The sequence below is a fragment of the Bombus flavifrons genome, chromosome 7 (genome assembly GCF_040668555.2).
Source record: "Bombus flavifrons isolate JBK064 chromosome 7, iyBomFlav1_principal, whole genome shotgun sequence".
Classification (NCBI taxonomy): domain Eukaryota; kingdom Metazoa; phylum Arthropoda; class Insecta; order Hymenoptera; family Apidae; genus Bombus; species Bombus flavifrons.
Genome location: NC_138448.1, coordinates 9,387,068 through 9,405,781, shown reverse-complemented (window position 1 = coordinate 9,405,781; position 18,714 = coordinate 9,387,068). Strand labels below are relative to the sequence as shown.

Genomic DNA, 18,714 nt, shown 5'->3' with positions numbered 1-18,714 from the left:
CTATATCAACGTAGCGCAGGTACAGCTTGCCCTTGAGAAGCATGGAGAGTTTCCAGTGATCGCGTTCCGTTTGCCTAGCAAATACACTCGTCGTTTAGATACTGACTCAAATCCTCTAATTTTCTACTTACACCATCTGCATCGGTGCCACCGGCAAAGTGTGCTGACTTTGGTTCAGGCTTGGATAACTCAAAGTCGCAGGATAATTAAGGAGAAGAAGCGTAGCTTTTAGCCCTTTTCGTGTTAAACGAGGAGGAGTAAGGCGAATAATCAACGGTCTTATTTGCGTCTTAAAAGTTGGAATTTTCTTTGGTTTGAAGGGTAGATTCTACCGCTGTAATTAGAAGCAAATGAAAATTGCCAAATTAGATGCATGGGTGAAATTACAATGTTCACCTAATTTGCATTGCATTTTTTAAATTAAAACATTGCCGGATCATTACTTTTAGAATTTTGTTACGATTTTATTTGACTAAAAATGTAATGTAATAGTCGCAGAATATACTTTTTATTGATAATCGTCTAGATTTATAGGATGATACTATCTGTAGTATTTTTGGATCGATTGTTTGTTATATACATCTTTCTTGTTGTTCTAAATTAGGGATTTAGCAATTTCTAATTATGTTACGAGCGATTCGAGCCTCCAATAACTTAATTTCAAGCATTTTTCGATTTCGAATTGAACAAAGCCAATCTACCTCCGATAAGTTGTGCTATTCTGACCTCGAACTAAGAGATAAACCTGGTCTTGAATGTTCGAGTGTCAAGGGCGAAAATTGACGCGTTGAAATTATTCGTTCCGTGTCTGGCAAAGGAGGTAGTTCGGACGATGGGATTGGGAGGTTGGTTGAGGCGCGTCTGAGAGATTCCATTGTCGCGGGACTTCAAATCGGGGGATAATGGGGATTGTATGGTACTGGATTTCTATTCAGACAGCCAGCAGCAGCGACCCCATACGAGCCACTTCTTCTGCCCTGGGGACAGCACGTAACCTCCCTTCTCTCCTCGACTCCCTCCTTCTGCATCTTCACCCTTTTCCTACCCGCTTATTGGATTCTCCCTCCAAGTCAGGGATTTTGCACTCTCGAAAGTAGCCAGACTTTCCTGACCTGCGGCTTGACATGCTCCATAAACGGATTAGGTTTTGTTGTAGGGAAAATGAGATGTGTTTTGCAATACGTTTTTAGTAATGCGTACATGAAAGTGTTCATAGATGTTAATGCTTGTACATTGTGTTTCTTTATTAGTCCTTGTATTATGTAGAAGAAGTGGAGATATTGACGAAGACAATTTTAAATAGCCAATGCTATTTTTTAATATAGTTGCCGGAAAAGATAATTTTTTATGTAGGTTCGTGTAACTAAATAGATAATTTAATATTAATAATTATGCGATTGTTTTTCGGTAAAATAAATCATTCGCAACGGAAATTAAGACCACTAATATTAACTGTATGAGAATTATCTTCTTTATATTATATTGTAACAAGCAAATCGAATAAGGAGAGTGCAAGCCCCAGAGGATGCTGATTTGGCTAAGCTCGCATAATGATAGCACCATTCATTGGTATTATTATGATAACATGATAAGCTGGAATTCTGAAACAGGGTAGCTATATTTATCGGGCAAGTAGTGTGCCACTATGCACGTCTACTTCTAACGTCGACTTCGTTGTCCAATCACGTTTCGTCGTCTCTAGCGTTCTCTTTGATGATACTCTCCTTTCAGAATATTTCTACGTGCAGCAGTTTTTTAATGAAAATTCAAGGCAGGTGAAGACTTCCTGAAAAGCCAGCCACCATCTAGCACAGGGTTAGGAATCTTCCGCCATTAACTACACCCTTTTTCATGAGTGTTCCGTCAAGGTGAAGGCGTGATTTTAGCTTTGTCCTCTGGTCACGTACAAGGACTTTCCCCTTTCCTTGATGCTTTTGGATTCTCACAGGGAATAGAACTTTCGTAAAACGGACAGGTTCTCTCTCTCGCTCTCTCTGTTCCTGACTCTTATGCTTTATGAAGGACGATCTTCATGCGGAGCAATTAGTATTTCCTCCACCCTGTTTACTGAAGGCAGTATGTAGCTTTGTTTTGTGTAGCTCACCTTCAAATTAAGCTTACCAGTTCCTTTTATTACTCATATTTAAATATTTAACAAGCCTGCTTTTGAAATGGCAATTCCTATCTCTTGCTTCCTTTCCTCCTTAGTGGATCTACAAGTAACGAAAGAAAATTTTGAACATCGTTTTCTATTGAGATTTGCATTAAACGAAAACATCGATGAGATAGTGTTTTTTTTCTAAGGTAAGCTTGGAGAATAAATTCAATGAAATTTGAGTGGATTGCGAAGCAGCTGTGCCATCGTCTCCCTGAGAATCTTTCTTCGTACGGTTTTTTATTCATTTTCCACGCTCGGGGCTGACTTCACCACCTTCTACCTCTGGATATTTTAGAACACAGGCACTTCGCGGACGTTATGCATGTATGTACACCGACGACGACGATGGCCGAAGGTAGATGGAAGAATAGAGGGTTGGACGTGAACACTTGACGTAAGCAGCCGGATGTTGGCGTAGATCGCGGTGAGGTTCTCGTACTCGAGGGAGCTTTCTACGAGACCCATTCAGATTGCCACTCGGACCTCTTCTCCTATCTCTCCCTTACCCTTTTGCTACTTTTCATCGTCTCGTCTTCCGTGTCTTTGCTACGTATGCTACTCAAGATAATGAAACACGTCATTAAGTGTCTCGCTTTGTTTAATCACGCTAATCTCATTCCGCATACATGTTACTTCTTTTGCCACGTTCGCATAAATGTTAGAAGACCGTGTCAGGGATGTTTTGCAGCCATGGAATATTTTTAATTTTCCATATTTACAATTTCCCTGGATAATTCTTGGAGTGTATTTTAGTTTAAAATTCAGAAGAAAGTTACATCTCGTTAGTAAAGGTCGTTTTCATGATTTGAGTTGAAATTGTATATTCTTCCATGCATTGATTTAACAATATATCTGTTTCTTTTTGTAGTAGAAAATTAACTAAATTTTCTATGAAATATATTTTCTTTGTGTATCGTACGTATAATACAGTATAATACAGTACCGTTCTACTTAAAAGATAGTTGCAATGTTTTATAATGCTTGAAGGTCTCGCGAAAAGTCTTCCTTTAAAGCATTTTAGTATACGCATAAGCAATATGATATTTAATAAAGGATAGAATTATCGATTCCAAGCTTCTTGTTGTAATAATAAGGTAGGGATCTTGGCTGAATGTAGAAAATCATTTCGCAGGGAAGTCTGGCCCGAGAACGACAGTTTCGGAAGTGCTAATATTACGTCGGGGGAGGAGTTTCTAGCGCTACGGGAAATCTTCTTCGCAGACTTGGGCGGTGAGTAACATTTTTGCATCTGGTGTGAAGTGTTTTTGTTTGGTTTTATGTAACCATATAATATATTTGAATCTGTTGGTTGTTTAATAATTAAAAGATAACGAAAAATCAATAATCTTAAAATTGTCAATTTTATGTCAATAACATGAACATTTTAGATCTTTCTTAAATATCACAGTAATTATTCTAAATACATACCTTAGAAACAAAATTTGTTATCATCGCGGCACGCATTTAAAAATATTTTTTTAACCTTGAAACGGAGGTGAAAGCATCGTTAGTCGTAATCTTTCTTTTCGGTTTGTAGATTTTCAGCAATTTTTAACACATAGCATGATGCAAATTCTTAATATACATGAGATTTTCGATCGTAGTAAATTGATCCTCGAAAAGAAAACTTAATTCCTGGCTAACACCGTATCGCCTCGAATATCGTTTAAATTAAATTCTGCAAAATATTGCGCTAATGAGATTCTAGGAAATGAGACGACATACATATATTTGCAATCTCCGGTAGGGAGCTTGAGATAAAGTTAAAACTTCGTACTTTGAAAGCAGTGGCCGTTACTTTTTGCGCGACCCTCTACTCATCTTCCCATGGGGATTGCTTGTATAACTTGAATTTATCGAGAAAATTATATTCTCTGTATACATAGACCCGCGAGAAACTTGTGGGTGCTACTTTTGGTGGCGTATGATTATAAGGTGAAAAGTCTCTTATTACATTCGAACGTGAAAGTAATAAGCTGGCCAATTTAAATTCGCGGAAATTTCATAACTAACCTAATTTATTGAACTAAAATCTGATTCCTTTTATGAAATTTCTTTGCGGTCAAATGTCACGATGTTATCGTTGGTGTCAACGTTCAAAATGTCGTTTTATTTCATTTGCACGTTACGTGCATTCTTGCGTGCATTCACACGATGCTTTATGATAAATAGGTACGGGAAATTAACGCAAATCCTCCGAGTACGAAAATTCTCCGTAATCGAGCATGCACTGCCGTATATTTATTTACTCAAGCGTTTGAAATTTTAACGTAATCGCCTGGAGCTTGTAATAAAATAGTTCTACAACCGACGGATTCAAATATTCATTCTCACCTTTCCTTTTTCCCTCTTTCGCTTAAATTTCCGTAAGAATAAATTAACGAGCTGCTGGATACTCGTGCTAAGAAGATATTAACAGCGGAAAAACTTATAAACACGTAATTTTACTCAAGGGGAACACCTGCGGGACCGGTTGTAATAACTGGCACGTACATCATGACACAAATTTAATTAAATACACCCTTGGTATTCATTTCACGCTTCTAATTTATGTATGAATAACTATGTTGTGTAACCACCGAGATTTCATGACGTTCCATCTTCCGAAATGTATTTATCTATGTTTATTAACGGAGCAACAATGGCCATACCGCTCTGAACGTTTCAATGGGATGTTATGCCTTTTCATTTCGATTCTCCCCTTTGTGTCTTTCGTGACGTGTTGACCGCCTTTCTTAATGAAAATAAATTGAAATACATCATCACAAAAGAATATTTGAATTAGATGTACGAGTATAATGATTCGCGAAATACGGAGTTGTCAAATTTTCAAACATAAAATCAGATAGCTATTGCTACGAGATACATTAAAAAATTATTCTTTTGAGAACGATGATCGTAAAGTGGATGCTATGTTATATCTTGGGTTAGTTTGACGTATAAATTTTTACTTAAAATACGAATAAACTAATATTGATTACGCTTTGCGCTTATTCTTTATTTTTGGTATTATGAGCGTAATGCATATTGCTTAGTTAAATTGATTGACATTGACCGTGTAGTCTGTTGCATATGCTTTCCTCGTTAGCGTATTCAGTGTTTTCGGTGTCTACATGACGTATAAATGCATGTAGATTTAGTAGAAAGTAGATGTTATACAATTATAGGACTTTATTTTAAGGAATATGTGAAAAATTTCTTCAACATAAATGAACAAAATTAAAATATCAACATTTGTCTCATTATTAATCGAACTTTCATGATTTCAAAAATATTACGCAATATTTGATGTATATTTTACTGTATACACGCGTTTGTTTGTAGATATTTCATGCAATTAATTCGAAGTTACAATTCTCATTCTATTTTTTTTGAATTCGCGTTTTCATCGCATTAATTGCGATGTTTTTTACATCGTTTAAGTATATATAGCAGGAATATTTTAGAGGGGTTAGGTTATTGCTAGGTGGTATCTCGATCTGCATATATATATCAGAGGAACTGACTGGTCTTGACACAGACTAAAAAATAGAAAAATGAATCGAGTGCACGGAACAGGAAGAGAAATAGCAACAGGGCACGTTCAACTTGCTATTATATATTTGAATCACAAGGTGTGTTTCATGCAATAGAGCGAAACGAAATCAGCTGATTCTGCGCCGAGTTCGCATGATTCGATCGTTGCTGTTCCTCGTTTCGCCTATGCTCTTGTACTTTATGCACACCGGTACTTGTATTTTGCGACTTGGTCGTGTCCTGATGCGTTTGCATCTGCCGCGCATAATGGAGCGTCTGTTCCGCGTTGATAAAATGTACTGCAAAAATCGGAGTATATTTCACGAGATAGACCTGTCTTCTTTTTTGTTTTTACACCAAGATAAACGTTCCGCTTACGGCGAGAAAAATTAGTCGTCAGGGAAATCTGAATTTAGTCGGGAACTAGTATAACTGCGGGCAGTGTACAATTTTTTCTCTTGATCATGCTACATTTTACAATTTTATTACGGATATATAAACAGAAAGGGATTGATATCGTGCGAGTAAAATTCGAGCAATCGGTTCGAACGAAATCTTTTCCCGATACTGATACTTAACTCTATTCATTAAGAGAAAAGGGAAATTTTAAAAGCAAGTATACCTATATATTCGACGAATTTGCTCGGCAAGTTTCTAAAACGACGGCCATTTGGCGTACAATCTCTCTGATATGTGTTTTTTTCTTTTTATAAATAATCGGTGATCGATAGAGCCGGATATCTTGGAGCCAGTCGAAAGGGTTTTATTTATACATATCCTTTATGTTGCCTTGGAATGGTCTTCGCGTAACATTTACCAAATATACGTTTCACTGAATACTACTTTCGTGTGAAGTATTGCAGTACAGGCAAGGAAGATGCGACATTCTGCAGTGCAATTTTTCTCTCGCCCTCGCGCGATTCTAACTTGTTGGACTGAATACTTGATGGATGTATCAGAATAAGGAAACTATAAGTTTCCCACTGGAGGTCGAAGGTTTGATGAATGAAAACCGAATTGAAAGTCTCGTCTGTACCTTAGAGTGGAGCTAGCAACGATAGAATTTACATGGTACCCTAGGAACGAACCCTACCATATGTCCGCCGTTCATCTTGTTTTCATTCTTGCCAGGTTTTACGCTCCATAACTTAGTATCTTCCAGCAAGGTATCTTCTGACCTTTTTATACGTTTTGTTTTATACACCACTGGCTCGAAGCGCGTGTAATGTTTCACTGCTTGGCTCGGGTTCTCTTAGACATGCAAACCGTACAAGAGGGTGGCAATCTCTCGCCGATGTAGTAGAATAAGCTTGTTTACCTGTTTCCTCGTCCGTCAGATTTCTATCCCTCCGAAATCACCTTTGTGACAGCTTTTTCGGGAAGGGCTTCTACGTGCATCGAATGACGATCTGATCACGTTAGGAATTGTGTTTCGATGATGATAGAGTGCAAACGAGGCCAGGAAAGTTTTGCATTCACCCAAGTGTTCGTATATTCAAATTTTATTTCAAATATTCTGAATTGCACACCATCTCCTCAGTTTATGCATTCACTATGCAACGTTATTTAATAGACTTGGGAAAAAAGATTTCCATTATGGCAATGCCAATATTTTTCTTACCCACGTTATAATAGCTTCGTGTACGTATCTTAGTTGTATATACACCTTGTTATTAATTATTAAACAATTTAGTGACAAATTACTAAAATGTGCAAAGAAGTATTTGGTTGACAATATTGTTGTTTCATCAAACTCAAATATTTACTAGCAATCTCTTAGTCGTAGATTATTTATTATATTTGCTGAGTACTATACCATTAATCATGTACAATATATGTATATGCATAAGTACAGTTGGTTACAGAATTCAAAGCGTGAAATTAAAAAAAAAAGAAAAATGCATTTTATTATAGAATTATGTACATTTATATGTCAATATAAAATAATTGAATTTATTCGGTACATTAAAGTATTTCCGAAAGAAATGACAAAGATCTAATGTTCTTAACTGACAAAAGTCTTGAAAGGAAATTACATCAGAATTTACGAAACTTTTGTCTCTATTAATGTCTAGAATGTATTATGTAATATTACGTTGTATCTGCCTTTTTGTAAGATTTTATTTTATATCCTTTTATCTCTCCTTTTATGTGTAACAAGTCGTGTTATTTGTAGAACTAATATCTTTGTTGCGATATTTCACTTTTAAGAGATGTATGTAAATTTCTCTGTCTGACAATATATATTTCGCGACTATAATTTTTCAATCTGTCAAAGTTATCAGGGATCTTGAATGAGATAATAGAAGCATAATTGAAATTACGAATTATGAACGTAAATAAACTAGTGGAATATTGATTATTATTTCATTTGATAAATTACATCATATTTAATTTGTCAATTCCAAACGAAGTTTAAATTAAAAGATGAACGTATGTTTGACGTACCATACATCTTGGTCCATTTTATTCTGTAAAAACAAAATTTATGCTAGGAAATCGGAAATTGGGAATACGTACGCATCGTTTCGCTTCGTAAAATTATTTTTTGATTCGACCAATCTGTTAACGGTTTTCAACGTACACTAGTCTAGGAATCATAACTTGGAAGAGTATCTCTGATTGCATCAAAAGTATGGTCCACCTAAGAAACGAGATCAGTATGGTACGTTAGTGAGCTGGAAAAGTGGTTTCGAGAGACTTACCTGGAGAGGTTTATCGAAAAACTTGTTCCCTGCATCGAAGAAATATAAAATCGTAAAAGGTCTCCCCGAATTGCGTGGAAAATAGGGGTGACTAAACTACTGTACTTCCAATATTCCGGTTTCTTCATTCAACGTTCGTAGACGCATGACAGAAATATTATTTACCCAAGGACCAGGTGAAAAATGTCGTACAATTTTTCATGTAATTGTTCGCGTCGCTTTTTATCCTCCTGTCGAATGTTATTTATTATCAAAGTTCTCTCCGATTTATTTATAATCCTGTTATTTATGAGGACGGCTCGGTATCGTTAATTTAATTTCTTTTTTCACTTTGGAAATCAGTATCGACGAACTGTCACATTTTCGATAAAATATGAGCTATCATCCACACCCGTTACAGCCTGTCGTTGAACGATGTTGGGCAGAATAACCAGTCGATCGCTCTTTAGCACCTTTATGCAAATGTATCTCGAAAGAAATTTTATTATCTCTAACCTGGCAAGTGGCGTGTGTCTGTTTGCCCGTTCTGCTGCACATTGCTCAAGAAACAATGACCGGTTCGAACCGGTCGCTTTGAAACGCTCGAGGTGTACTATAGGCGGAAATTTACACTCTCGCTCAGTTGGTTGATCACCTCCATATGTCTACATGTCTGTATCACCCTGACGTTGCGTTGCTCCTACATGCTAGAGGACGAACCGTACACCAATTTACCTAGAATCGGTGTGGATTGTTCGCCTTCCACTGGTCAAATTGCGATTCGCTGCATTACTCCATGAGATTATGGGACAAACCAATCTGCAATTCGCTATTAAATTCACCGACTCTGGCTTAAATTTACAATAGCGGCAATCGTATGCCTGCGAGCTGTTTCACGTTCTACTGGCATAGTTTTAGATGATTCTTTGGAATAATGTTTTACAATATTAGCGCAGAAATTGAAGTTATATAAAGATTTGACCATGAATCGGGATTGTTGTTTATAAAATAACTTTAAAGTTAAACTGCTGCAATTGAATATTTTAATAATTCATTACATTAAGTATCTTATCGAGAGTTATGAAAGTATCGAGCTTTTTATGTCAAATGTCTATGTGTTCTTAGGTTTCATAAGCTATTTCACTTGCCACTTTAACATATCGAAGTGTGACCGATGAGTATTAATTTCACGTGCATTGTTTACAAATCATATATTTGAATCGATTGTTCAATGAGTGGCGATTGTCACTGTTCGACGATATGAGATTATATCAGCTTTAACTGGAATAATGACACTAGATGAAGTATAACTTTTGTTTTGTGAAGAAAAGATAACGCGTTTAAAGCTTTCCACTCGACATTTATCGGTGTTCAGGTGTCAGCCAGACAATCGTGATGTTAATGTTTCTTTTTCAGGCAATTTCTCTCCTGTGGATGGCACAATAACTCTTTCAGTAACGATCTATAACCATTAACACGTTGAGAAACACTTCAGCGGTTCTCTGCTGTCTGTTTTCGCTTTCTCCCTTTTTAAAGCTTCTTTTCTCACGTTTTTACACTTCATGTAAATTCTTCTTACGGGAACGGAGGACGTATACCGGAACAGTGTCGCAATATTTGCTCCATAGCAATGACGATTTCTCTCGTTTCCTTTTTCTTTCGCTCTCGTTTTAAGCTCGTTTGGGGGCAAATCGGCCACTTAAAAAACGGGACACAGAGAGTAGGGGGAACATTCAACGCTTCAGTACACACTCGTCGCTATCTGAACCTGTTATAAGCTATACAAATGGTATGCAAGAGGGGCACCGAGAGTGCTTCACCCTTACGTAAGCTGCAATGCGACGATTCTCCCCGCAGCTAGTTAATGAAGTTATGATTGAAGGTTAAATTCCATGAAATTGCCTCGGTTAATGGCTATGCGCCTCGCTATGAATGCAAATCAATGTTAAAAATTCGGCGTGGCCACGCTGAGAGGTTTACTCCGAAATAACGATTTTTTTAACGTACCTTTGGGAACGGTTGCGTCAATTAACCCACGGGAGATGTTCAGTTATATTTACGAAGGTGCCTCCAGGTAATTAACAACGCTGCGCGAAATGATTTAGGGAACTTTCGTACCCCAACGAAAATAAATGGGACAGAATTGTAAATTATCTTTTTCCATAATTTATATGACAATCGTTTACCGCGCTACATGGAAACCGGTTTTTGTTCTTTCGGGTTATTTTCCTCCATATTTGGTTCGTAATGAAACGTTCTATATTTTTACACAGTTTTTCCTTTGTTGTTAAACTAAACGTTTCGTTGCTTCGTATTAATATGCGAAATTGACTGTCATTTTCATGAAAAGTATGCAGTGCATAACCTGATTTTATTATAATATTTTGTAATATTTTAAAATTTTATAAAAACGTTTCCTGTAAATTTGCACAGTTTTGTAAGTACGTAAGTTACGATTCTCTCGTTTTGTCGAAATGGATCGAAGGAGATCTTTTTATTCTTTTTTAATACTTCACTTGTTTATCAGACTGACTTTGTTCCTGTCAATTGGCACAAGACTCGCAACGATATCTACATAAGGGAATGAAGCGGACTCAAGAGACATTTAACAAAAAATTATTTTGCAGCTCTCTTTAACTTAAAGAGAGAATTTTATTTATATGATTTTTAACGATCATGAGCGACGTTTCTCATTGTAAGTCATATTGAATTTACCTCCAAGATGACTTTTCCATTTGGTATCATTTTATATCTATAATAAAAAGATAAAGGAAGTGTTTTTTTTATTGCATCGTATCAAGTCTTTCTAAGACAATATGAGTGTCGTAACCATACGTTGAACTTGTACTCTGCGTTAATATCCCAACCAAAACTATACAACTTTCGTAGGAAACATTTCCATGAAATCTTAATTATGACAGAAATATTTCAGATGATAAAATACTCTGTAAATTTTACTATGCACATGACGTGTCAAATGAACGACCATGTTCCAGAAGGGAATGCAGCAAGCATAATTTTAGCATAAATCAACGAATCATGCGCTGGTTAGCGAAATATTAGCAACAAATATCTGAGCGGAAACGTGGCACGGATTAAGTTTATTTCAGCATTAAAATATGTTTCATAAGTACGATGTAATTGCGCAGTCAGAGTTGTAAAGTGAGGTGGGGAGGGAGAATTGGTGGAAAGAGAAACGAGAAAAGAGAGACCGGAGTCGTTCGTGTAAATAACAGAAATCTTCCCCAGGTCCAAGGTCAAGTGCTTTCTATAGTACTTCAACCCTGGCGTTCCTGTTTTTCCTCCGTTTTGCACTTTTCTTATTCCTTTCTGATGTGCGGTGAATGGAAATACGGTGGATACCTTTACGTTTTGCAGACGGTCGCGCGCTGGCTAAAATAATAATGTATTTGCAAGTTGCGTAGAAATTGAATAACATTCGTGTTTGAATAATACAGATATGTAAATGGAAGTTGGACCAGCATAGGTACGTGGTGGCAAAGACATAAACGGCATCATTTATATTGTATCCGAGCCATGGTATTCTCCCGTTTCCATCGACAGCCCCTTCGAGCTAACTTCTAGTTTTCTTTGTTCCTTGTTTCTTTCTCTAATTTCGCCTTTATATGCCTTCTCTTTCATTCATATCTTTCCTACGCTATGGTTACAGTGGGTGAGTGTTCTGACAAACTGTAATTCCAAGGAGTACGTCGTAATAGTCGAATCAAGTATGGATTCTTATCTTAGGTGCATCATCCCTTGACTTATGTCCTCTGGATTTATACCTGCATCCAGATGACTATATAAACTTGAAAAATTATTAGGAAATTATCAAAATCTTTATAATTGTATACATGGTTCATAAAATTCATATATTCTATGCTGCATTAAAAAATAAATACAATCATTTTTGGATTTAAAATCAAATGTGTTGTAGTGCACGTAGTAAATAGAAAAAAGTATATGGAAGTAGTTTATCTTTTAATAGGTAGTTTAAATTTATATAATCTTCTGATTTTATAAAAAAAAAAAAAAAAAAATAGTATGTGATGTTTCTAATCACATAATTCGTATATTTTGGTCACATTCAAATATTGTGACTAGAAATCAATTAAAATATCCGAATACTTATGAACACTAGTGGAAGTCCGAGGGATGACTACATTGCACAGTTTGTCAGAACACGCATTCGTTGTAACGAATTTCTAGTTGAACTTCATAGTTTGCTTGTCTCGCCTCTATTTCCAAGCCGTTGGCAACCGTAACCTCTACCAGCACCTTTTTCACATTTGGCTCTTTCATCAAGTAGCTTTGTTTATGTGTTCCTTGATCCGAGCTGATTCTTTCGTTTCCGTTTCTCCCTTTCGAACAAGACGTCCTTTCTTCAGGCTCATTCTATGCTCTTTCGCTTTCAGTTCTTGTTTCCTTAATGAGAACAAAAAGAAACGCGACGGTTCCTTTCTATTCCTTCCTACTATATTCTTGTTTCCGGCTTCGTTTTTACTCCCTTGTGCTGCTCTTGTGGCTTTCTTTTTTCTTATTTCGTATTCTAGGTTCTCCTTTATCGGCACTTAGCCGACTCTTTCCGTTCCGACTCTTGCCCCTTTAGCTAATATTTTGGTTCTCTAATATAATCATCCACTACTTTCGACTCTTTTCAACTCAGTTTCCCGTTTTACGCGATTGTAACGTTATTAAGATATAGTCTCTCTGTCGTGATAGTAACCGCTTGTTACGCTTGCCCAAAATTTCATCAAGCGTGAAAATCTGAGAAGAGTTACAGGTTGTCTGAGATTTGGAGAATTCCAATAAACGAAGAGTTTGGAATAAAAATTAAATAACAACAGCATGTATTTTTGGTTATGAATGTATTATTCTCGTTTGACATTGTTGCATCATCATTATAGTCTGTGGTTAATACAGAAAATGGAGAGACACTGTACTTCTGTACTATCGAAGGCCATTGTTTGTGCGCAGACACTTATTTTAATTAATGGAGTAATAAGACAGCTCAAATAATTGGTTAAATCGAGAAAATAGAGATTTATCGACTTTTATCCGAGATAGAGATTTATCAAGTTTCGTTTCGGCAAGAAATACCCATAAGAAAAGTGAAAGAAGTGAAGAAAGTATAAGAAAGTAAAGTAAAACACATCCATTTATTTAGATTTCTTGTATTAATCGATGAGAAGCGTATAATTTACGCTTATTTAACGATTAACAGTGAACGTATCTTAACAGTTATAATATAATTTATGTTTATATCTTAGTGAAATCTTATAAAATGTAATAATAATAATAACGTGTTGCGATCAAATATTAACTCTTGAATGGATTAATCCTTAAATGGGTTATAGGTAATTCTCAAATTATTAATCCTTAACAACTCCTATTTATATTTAGGTTATACATTGAACGTTTGTTTGCGAATATTCTGAAACTTTTCCATTCACGAAAATTGATATTTCTATTACAGTAAGTTAAAAGTTATTTAAAAGACACAATGTTAGAAAATATTCTATTATTTAATTCTCCAGATTTCTTAAAATTTGACAATTTTCGATACGTTTGTTGTATGGTTTCGATCTCTTCCTATCAGAGTGGCAATCGTCCGCAAGGCGGATACGTTTCCTCGAATTAGGAACCGCAGGTGTAATGTTCCGCGAAACAGAGTTAGTGCGGCAGAGTACCGGCACACGAATGAAATACACCGTACGCCATTCTGACTCTACATGCCTCCAAGCCGGAACCGAACGGCAGGTCGTTCCGTACGTTTCAGTCGGACTACCTAAATCGGATTTAGCGCTTCCTCTCAGCAAATATCGAAAATTTTTCCACCGCGTAGACTCATTCCGTATAAACGATTCTCTCGTTTTCCGCGCGCTTGATTCCTCGCGAATACTTCGATTATTTTAACCGTTATTTCGAAGATCACCGATTCCAAAGAATTACTCAACTATCGATGGCCATGAAATTCAAAGTCGAGTTTCGTGGGCAAGAATAAAATTCGACATAGGTGCTTTTATGGTAACGATCGGTTGGTTTGCCAGGCTCGCGGAACGAAGGCAGGCAATCTTCTTGGTATTTCGATCAGCCGTTCTTTTCGTTCGCCGACTCTGCATGAAACTTTCGATAGAAAATTGAATTTGAATCGATGCCGCGTCGAATCGAACGCGCCTCTGGTTATTTATTTCGTAGCGAACTCAGGCGCGGGTGAAGGAATGCCAGGATTGAGGACGCAGCAAGAGAATTCCGCTCTCCAGAGTCGATGACTCAATAACCAATTACCGGATTTTTTACGAGCACGGGAAGAGCAGCGTTTTATCGCGGCTGCCGAGGTGCGTTCCTATATTTATGTAAATTGCTACTGAGCTTTCTGGAAGGCAGTGAACTGTAAAATACGGCTTGGAATTCGGTTACATCTTCTCGTTACGCGCCTCTATGCTGCTTCCCCCGAGCTTACGTATCGAGCTTCTCCTTTGATTCGTTAGTATATATGGTCTTGAATAAACGATTCAGTATGCAAATTCTCTTTAACTTTGTTCCGGCAAAATGAGATTTTCAATGAAATTGTTAGTTATGGAGAATATTATAAGAAATGGTACAGGAAGAAGTCGATATTACATTTAATGCTTCATAAAGTGATAAGAATGTAAAATAGGAAAATAAAGAGAAATTGTATTTTTATAAGCTGTGAAAAAATGTCTCTTAAGAATATTTTGATGAAACGAAGGAATTCGTTTAATTACGTGCTCCTCAGCATCTTATTTATGTAGTAATAAAGTAACTTCATTACATTTATTTGTAATTTTTAGCATGCACGATATAATCTAAGATGTGAAATATTTACTTTATTTCGATTATGATAGTCCACATAAAGAAGAAAGATTTGTTCTTAATTGATTTCATTTCTATATAAAAATAGATGTCAAAGTGATAGCTACTAGTATATCTTTAAGGTAAAACTAAACTGTTTATAATTTGAAGAATATCCTTCAAACGAAATTTCTGTATATCAATCTTTTCCGTTGCCTTGATGTCTGAAATACATAAATCTTACAAATATCGTCCACGTTTTTTTAATACCTTGTATAATGTAATAAAATTTGTGTATATTATAGAAGAAAACATATGACATACGTTAACGAAGAACAAAGCTTATTTATATCTGTTTTTGAGATAAAAATATTGAAGTAATCAATAATATTCAATAATATTGTTATATTTGTTCGTTCTCAAGAAATATATACTTACGTGGAACACTAGAGACACTTCGGAAAAATTATATTTGCCAAAACTTTCCTTCCGTTCAATTAGGATAGGAGAAAAAAAGAGAAACGACGTACCAATTATCATATAAACAAATGTAAATCTCGTTACGTTAAATTTCACAGCTAAATATGTATTGTATATTGATCTTTCATTATTTCATTCAATCTGACAATTAATACTAGGCTAATTACCTTTCCGTAAAATGAAAGTGGCGAGCTACTTTTATCAAAAAAGAGAGAAGTTTGCTTCAGCTCATCGAAACAAGATAAAGTATTGTTTATCGCTATCGTTGGTATTATACGTAGAGGTAAAACGTGCGAACGAACAACAGTGTATTGTTTAAACCAGCATTGTCATTAGCAGCACCGGCTCAAAGGAAGTACAAGTGACAAGCACGCCTTAATGACTTCTCGACGACACAATTAGGTTCTCGCGAAACGACGTGAGATAAATTTAAATGTGTAGCCACGGAGCCTGGCTACAGGGCTATGTAGAACGACGCCGGAAACCGAGGGCGGGGAGCAAGTTCCCTTGATACGAGAACGAAATAGCTCTTCACTTTTTTATCACGATCCACCGTCTCGTAATAAAAGCAAAGGGTGAGCGCAGATAGGTGGGTGAGTGGCGTGGAGGCATGGCCAGTGTCCTCGATGATCTACATTGAGACGAAACTACGTTGCAGAGAGATAATGCACGTCTCCTGAGCACGGAAGGCTTGGAACGACACTTTCGAAAGACATTTGCCTAGTTAATGACATCCCCAGGGAATATTATTCAAGGCGACAAATCTGCTTTTTATTGCCTTCGTCGAATTTGTTTTTACACCGGTCGGGCCGTAAGAAATTCTTATCTGGAAATTAGGTCGATCTTGGCTTAGATATGTTGATGAGTTTTGCTTTCCTACCCCTTAGTACTTTATCATTCGACTGAAATGATTGTGCTGTCTGAATACGATTTTATCCTTTGATATTACTCTTAATAATTTTTGTATTATATTGTTCAGCTTTATCACAGTGCTATCGTAAATACTAGATATTTAATGATCAAATAGTATTGAAGCAATTTACGAGAAGATAAGGTAAAGAACATTTCTCTGTTTAATTCACTTTACTTGCAACAATAAAACATATACGAAAAAGAACGACATCTTAATGAAGTGATTTATTTTTCGTTAATTTTTCGTTTCTCAGTGGTGTATAATTTATTTTATGATCATAGAAGTTAGGAATAAATTTTGTGCATTTATTTTTGTTCTTGAAACGTTTCGACATATGGCCATTTATATCGAAAACAGACGTATGCTTTAGGTTTTTGTAATTAAACATATATTTCACGAACAATATCCGTTCCTTTCATTGTAAAAAGTTTGAAATTGGTATTTTTTAAAACCCTTTACATAAATTGAACAATAGCAAAGTTGTATTGAATTTGAAAAACTAATAATTTACTCCCCTTTATATTTTACAATAAAAATTCTATTTTTAGATTCTCATTGATATATATTCTCGCCATTTGTCGAATAAATGTTTCTAAAATAATCGCACGAGAACGTACTTGAAATCTCTTCTAAAGAGTTTATAATCATGTTCTATGTTGTGATATCCCTTTTTCTCTACCGCGTATTATGTACAAAAAATTTTATAGGTGTTAAATCTGGTAATTTTTTGGTTAAGTTTACTTTGCTTTATATATTTACTACCTAATAAACGCAAAAAGGTAGTAAATGAACTCACGACATTCTTGAGTATTCAAGCCGTATCATGCGAAACGACCTATGAAGTTCCATGTACGACGAGAATAAAAAATACCTTGCTTTCCCCGTTTTATATCCTTCAGAAATCATATTGTTATCAAATTTTCTATTTGAAATATATACTAATGCAGATCATAACATAAAACAGCGAGATAATCGTACTTGATGTATGTATATTCAAGTAACGCAATCGTACGTTATCTTTTTCGTATATCTATTGAAGAATACACTACGCGTGTCTTGTTACATCTATAAAGTTTGGGCTGTGCACGATATTTTGTTGAAAAATTTAATTTTCAGACGAACATTGTGCATTGCATGTAAGTGACCATTGATGTTAATTTATGGATCGAGTAACGACTTTCCGATCTTGGATACTTGCCATGTCGTGGCTTAGTAACAGAGAGGGAAGTTTTACTGCCTCGAATAAATTTCATCGAAGAACGCGGTCTGATCCATAAAATAAGAAATCTCCGATAGGCTTTCGCTTTCTTTCCTTCCCACATTTCATTCGTCTGGATGATATTTTTATCGTTTTGATTAAATGTATCCGATATCGAAAAAAATTCCGGAGGAAGGTTACTCCACGCTGTTATTGGCGGAGATTTCAAGGACGATTGAGAAATAAAGAATGTACGATTTAAAAAAAAGAATCCAGGCATGGAAAAAAGTGGAAAATATAATTTTCTAGACAAAGTTAGTATTTACAAGGAATATGTAAGTTACAGCCAATATTCCAGTCAAGGTTACCAAAGTAGCTCGTTACTTCCGTACTTAACTGATGATGTTGGATTGATGAGAAATCAATTACGATCTGTCAATAAACGGGGTAGTATTTTTCGCTTTCGACACTGTACACTTCGCGTGACGGGTCAAGTCACTCTTTAGATCTTTTTTTCGTAGCATTTTATAATGAGAGTTGGTAGCGATCGTTTAATTTGTTGAAATATGATTTTATTGTTCCTTTTCATCGTTCTTCAATATTAAAAGATTTTGAGATAAAAATAAAGAGGGTATTATTAATTTTTATTTGTATGTCGGCTATGAGTATTAGGAGACTAATGCCCTGTTTGGATAAAACGTATCATTTGATAGAAATTGTGTGCTTTTCGCTGATTTTATTTGTTGATACAAGTGAACAAAAATTGGAATCACTACATTTTTAGATTTTTAAAAAAGTTTATTTTAAATTCTGTTATTTTAGAACGTTCTCCCGTATAAAATTTTGTTATTAAAAATATCGTTATCGATATTTGTAGTGTTAGTTTCGAATTGATAATTAAGAGATAAGATTCAATATAAGTGTAGGCAATTGAGAAAATGACTTTAAA

General features: G+C 35.7%; 1 protein-coding gene across 1 annotated transcript in view; it reads left to right on the top strand.

The window, feature by feature from the left end:
• The window catches only part of timeout (circadian regulator timeout), a 250,148-nt gene that overhangs the window by 12,215 nt on the left and 219,219 nt on the right, over positions 1 to 18,714 (top strand). The window contains exon 15 of the mRNA XM_069116096.1: positions 3,291 to 3,388. Coding sequence (XP_068972197.1) covers positions 3,291 to 3,388 — 98 coding nt within the window. The remainder of the gene's footprint in view (positions 1 to 3,290; positions 3,389 to 18,714) is intronic.